Source organism: Telmatherina bonti (genome assembly GCF_933228915.1).
Source record: "Telmatherina bonti genome assembly, chromosome: 13".
Lineage (NCBI taxonomy): Eukaryota > Metazoa > Chordata > Actinopteri > Atheriniformes > Telmatherinidae > Telmatherina > Telmatherina bonti.
In genome coordinates, this window is record NC_136611.1 from 113,395 (window position 1) to 118,657 (window position 5,263).

General features: G+C 48.7%; 1 protein-coding gene across 2 annotated transcripts; it reads right to left on the reverse strand.

The window, feature by feature from the left end:
• Positions 1 to 1,737: 1,737 nt before the first annotated feature.
• On the reverse strand, positions 1,738 to 2,619 carry LOC306764594 (uncharacterized protein). Of its 2 annotated transcripts, XM_079251769.1 has the most exons (3): positions 2,506 to 2,619; positions 2,249 to 2,371; positions 1,738 to 2,173 (listed from the first exon to the last, which is right to left on the reverse strand). In XM_079251769.1, the coding sequence occupies exons 2-3, from the start codon at positions 2,338 to 2,340 to the stop codon at positions 1,813 to 1,815; spliced, it is 453 nt and encodes a 150-aa protein (XP_079107895.1). In that variant the 5' UTR covers positions 2,341 to 2,371; positions 2,506 to 2,619; the 3' UTR covers positions 1,738 to 1,812. The 2 variants fall into 2 exon arrangements, with proteins under 2 accessions (XP_079107895.1, XP_079107896.1); XM_079251770.1 differs by lacking the exon at positions 2,249 to 2,371.
• Positions 2,620 to 5,263: the final 2,644 nt, after the last annotated feature.

Sequence of the window (5,263 nt, forward strand, 5' to 3'; positions counted from 1 at the left end):
GAGACCACTGATTCAGTCATTTCTGTGTGGAAGTTAAAAGACTCACTGTTGCCATGTGGGGTCACTGGAGGGGCTGTCCTCCTCTTCATCTGCCTGGCTGCTTCCAGAATCCCTCTCTTTAACTGTGGGAAGTGGAGCAGCAGAGGTAGTAGGCTCCTCTGCAGAGGCAGGAGGCTCCTCAGCAGAGGCAGGAGGACGGGCAGCAACAGCTTCTCTTGTGTCCTCCTCTTCCAGGTCAAAGTCCAGGGGGCAGTTGAGCACGAAAAAGCCTCTTCTTTTCAGCTCCTTGACCAATGACCGCCTACAGAGACCGTGGGGAAACAGGCGGCAGATGTCTGCGTAGTCCCACAGCCTACCATCACGCGTCCAGATTTTGGTGGACTCTTTTGCCTTGACTAGCTCCTGTTGGCGTTCCTCTGGGGTGCTGTTTTTCATGCAAACCCTGGAGAGGTGGGTTGCAATGATCTCAGTGGGTTTTGAGCACCTGAGGCAGTAGACCACACGGCGATCATATGTACGATCTTGCCTGTAACACAAAGATAAAGTGCATTGTTCAGGTACAGAAAACTACTGTTTTCCAGAGGTAGGACTGAAAACATCTTTAACAATAAAATATGGCAAATAGCAGCAGAGGTCTGACTTACTTGTTTTCCTCAGCCATTGCAAGAAGTCTTGAAAGCTTTTCCAATGAAAAAGTTGAGAGAAGTTCGGGGTCCAGCAGTGACTTCCAGCAGCGTCCTCTCTGTGTCTCAGCAAACAATGATCAAGGCATGAAGAAGCAGGTCATTTTATACAGAATTCTGGCATTGTGATGCACCTTGGTTACGCCTCCCCCATCATAGGCCCATTAGGAGGCCTTTGTCTGTGACGGGGGAGGTGAAACCCAGGTACATCCAAGTTAAAAAAACAAGCTTAGTATGAGGATGAGAAAAATACCATTTAAAGCTTTTAGATTGTAAAATCTTAAGCAGATGTAATGATCATCTCTGCTGCTCATGACTAATTATATAAACTGCAGTTTAACACAAATAACTCTTCAGATGTTAACAGATGGTGGATTTCAGCAAAACTGCATCATATGTGATTCTGTTGTGTGACTGACTCAAAGATCCGACCTGGAATTAAGTCAGGTTGTAAGGCATCCTTACCTAACCCTAACCATTCCTCACCCCTGACCCCCTCCCCCAATTCTAACCCTGGAAGTAGGACAGATTTCCATCTATTTCAATACTAAGCTAGCTCACTAGCCAGCCAGCTAGCTACTAGCAAAAAAAAGTATGTAATGAAATATATGGAAATCTTGAAGCAGGACAGAGTTTCATCTATGAACATGGCCATTCAAATATAGCGAATTCTGGAAGGAGGACAGATTTACATCTATTTGCATTGCCATTCAAAAATAGCTAAATATGGAAGCAGGACAGATTCTCATCTATTAACGTGGCCATTCAAAAATAGCGAAATCTGGAAGCAGGGCAGATTTCCATCCATTTCAACATTAAGCTAGCTCACTAGCCAGCCAGCTAGCTGCTGGCAAACAAAGAATGTAATGAAATATATGGAAAACTTTCTTACATATATAAAAGAATAAGGACAACACAAATGAGCACTTTTTAGCACGGAGCTGACAATTTAACAAGGTGGCTCCCATCGATGCTGAAAGTGCGCTCATCATCCTCTTCCGGGTCATTGTCATGCAGGCCAGGCTCCTTCACCAATTTTTTCTTCCAGGGCAAGGGGGTCATCTCTCGTTGGGGGCAAGCAAGGCCTTCGCTGCCTCCTTCCATGTCCGCTGGGGATGAGCATTCCTCATCAGGCGGGATCACTGGGGTTGAGGATGAACTCGTCTCGGTTACCTTGCAAGGCAGCTGTATGGTCCCCCATCGCTTTAAAGTTGGGAGAGCTTGTCTCCCGCCGAAGGGGGGGCGGGCTGGGCTTTTCCTCACAGTCTTGAAAGTCACCCTCTGAGATGTCAGATTGTTGAGACGAGTAGGACGGCGGAGGCTCTGTGGTGACGCTGCCGGTCTCCAGCAGGAGTGTGTCCTCTTCTCTGCGTTTATCCTCTTCTGTTAAGCTGTCCAGGCTGGTTGTGGTGGTTGACAGGGATGAGCTGGAGGAGGAGTTTGAGGAGGGGTGGTAGGAAGAGGTGGGTGAGGTCTCAGTACTCATAGTGCTGGGGGAGCAGAAGGGCATCTTTAACACAACAGCCTTCATTTATAGATTGAAATCTGGAAGCAGACAAACTCACTGCTGTCCCCTGCAGGCTGGCAGGCCTGCAAACAAAACTCGACGCTGCTGCCCCCTGCAGAGCCGGAGGATGCAATGCTTCCAGATTCTCATCTACAAACTGCTTTCATTTATAGATGGATATCTGAAAGTAGGACAGATTCTCATCTATCATATTGATCAGCCTGATAGCTTTAGCATTTTAGCTTACATTTTAGCCCACCATCAACTCTTGCAAAAAGGATCAAACTATCACCTCGAAATATTTTAAAAACTTACCTCTATCGAATCAAATACAGCTGCTTCCCTTTCTCAACGTTGTCTGTAACTTTTTCAGCTCTATGGCACTCTCCTCTCTCCTGGCCACCTGCCTCCATCTAAACATGTGCTCACATGGCGAACAGGAAATGAAGTGCTTCGTCTTCCTCACTGGAATTTAAGGTAAAGGTCCACCCCCCCTGCTGGTGGGAGGCTGGTGGTGCGCACCTCTGTACAGGAAACCCATGGCACCCCCTGCTGGTGGGAAGTTGGAGGTGCAGATCTGGGTACAGGAAATAACCGGCACCCCTTGATGTCCAGGAGCCAAGAGTCACAGGGAGGGGCTTATTGGCCCGACCCCGACCGGTTAGCTATTTAGCTAAGGTTAGGGCTAGCTTCCATTTTCCCATCTTTCAATTGTAGATTGGAATCTGGAAGCAGGACAGATTCTCATCTATTAATATGGGCCATTCTTATAGAATGAGATATGGAATGAGGGGAAAACTCACTAGCTCCCCCTGCAGGCAGGGATGCCGGAAGTGTTCCAGATTCTCATCTACGGAAGGCCTTCATTTATAGATTGAAATGTGGAATGAGGACAGATTGTCGTCTATTAATATGGGCCATTCTTATAGATTGAAATCTGGAAACAGACAAACTCACCTGTGCTCCCTGCAGGCTGGGACGCTTGCACTTGCTCAGTGTCGCCAAAGTCAAACATCGCTGCTAGCAAATGTTTTTTTATTTAAAACTTTTTTCACACATGTGTTGCTGGTCACACAGGCACAGCTAAATATCCAAAACTTTCTTACATATATAAAAGAATAAGGACAACACAAATGAGCACTTTTTAGCACGGAGCTGACAATTTAACAAGGTGGCTCCCATCGATGCTGAAAGTGCGCTCATCATCCTCTTCCGGGTCATTGTCATGCAGGCCAGGCTCCTTCACCAATTTTTTCTTCCAGGGCAAGGGGGTCATCTCTCGTTGGGGGCAAGCAAGGCCTTCGCTGCCTCCTTCCATGTCCGCTGGGGATGAGCATTCCTCATCAGGCGGGATCACTGGGGTTGAGGATGAACTCGTCTCGGTTACCTTGCAAGGCAGCTGTATGGTCCCCCATCGCTTTAAAGTTGGGAGAGCTTGTCTCCCGCCGAAGGGGGGGCGGGCTGGGCTTTTCCTCACAGTCTTGAAAGTCACCCTCTGAGATGTCAGATTGTTGAGACGAGTAGGACGGCGGAGGCTCTGTGGTGACGCTGCCGGTCTCCAGCAGGAGTGTGTCCTCTTCTCTGCGTTTATCCTCTTCTGTTAAGCTGTCCAGGCTGGTTGTGGTGGTTGACAGGGATGAGCAGGAGGAGGAGTTTGAGGAGGGGTGGTAGGAAGAGGTGGGTGAGGTCTCAGTACTCATAGTGCTGGGGGAGCAGAAGGGCATCTTTAACACAACAGCCTTCATTTATAGATTGAAATCTGGAAGCAGGACAGATTTCCATCTATTTATATTGCTCCATTCTAATAGATTGAAATCTGGAAGCAGACAAACTCACTTATGCCCCCTGCAGGTGCGGAGGCCCAAAGGCTAAACTCGACGCTGCCCCCTGCAGGGTGTGAGGTGCACTGCACTTCCAGATTCTCATCTATCAAGCACCTTCATTTATAGATTGAAATCTGGAAGCAGGACATATTCTAATCTACATCATTACTTAGCTCATTAGCTCACAGGCTAACCCGCCAGCAATTCTTACAAAAAGCATCAAACCATCACATCAAAATTCTTAAAAAAAACTTGCCTCACTGTTCGCTGGCCTTGACTGTCTGACCGCTTTCCTGGTTGACCCGTCTAACTTTGATGAAAGTAGCTCTCACCTTGCTTGTGGTCACCTGCTGCCTTCTGACCATGTGCTCGTGTGGCAAAGAGGAAAAGGAACTGCTTGGTCTGCCTTGCTGGAATTGAAGTAAAGGTGCACACCTGCTGGTGGGAGGCTGGTGCTGCAGACCTCAGTACAAGAAACCCAAGGCGCCCCCTGCTGGTGGGGTGTTGGAGGTGCGGATCTGGGTACAGGAAATAACCAACACCCCCTAATGTTCAGGAGCCAAGAGCAAGCCACGGCAAGGGGCTTATTGGCCATGACCAGTTTGGTTAGCCAGCTAGCTAAGGTTTGGGCTAGCTTCCAGATTCTCATCTATTAAGCGCCTTCATTTATATATTGAAATATGGAAGGAGGGCAAAACTCATCAGTGCCCCCAGCAGGCAGGGAGGCCGGAAGTGTTCCAGATTTTCATCGATGGAAGGCCTTCATTCCTAGATTGAAATCTGGAAGCAGGACACATTTCCATCTATTTACATTGCCTGGCTCTGGACTCTTTAAAAAATTCCAGTGAGCAGCAATGCTGAGAAGCCAATGCTGACCCTGATCTAATGGTTAGGATCTGGGCCCCAGAGGCCCTGGGGCCACTGCTCACAGGTGGTTCTCAGAAAGGCCTCCGAGCCTTGGTGGGGCCCACAGGACCCATTGGAAAAACTCCTTTCCAATCCAGAGATGCGGCCCTTCAAAAGTCTGTTTTTTGCACTTTTGGCGCCCCCTAGCTCTGAGACTAAGGGCCCCACCAGAGGCCCAAAGCCCGGGTTCCCAGACACCCCTGTAAACCTGATTCTGAACCTGACATTAGGGTTAGGATCTGGGCCCTAGAGGCCCCGGGCCCCGGCTGGTGGTCGGGTCTTGGAGGGGACTTGCAAACTTGCAGGGGTCCATTGGAACCATCCAAAAACTCCTGATCCCGAGA

What these genes read in the sequence shown, in the direction of transcription:
- LOC306764594 (XM_079251769.1), bottom strand. Translation starts at nt 2,340, where the DNA reads ATGAGAATCTGGAAGCATTGCATCCTCCGGCTCTGCAGGGGGCAGCAG. An exon ending in CCAGCCTGCAGGGGACAGCA is followed by an intron (nt 2,174 to 2,248) that starts GTGAGTTTGTCT and finishes CTGCTCCCCCAG; the next exon opens with CACTATGAGTACTGAGACCT.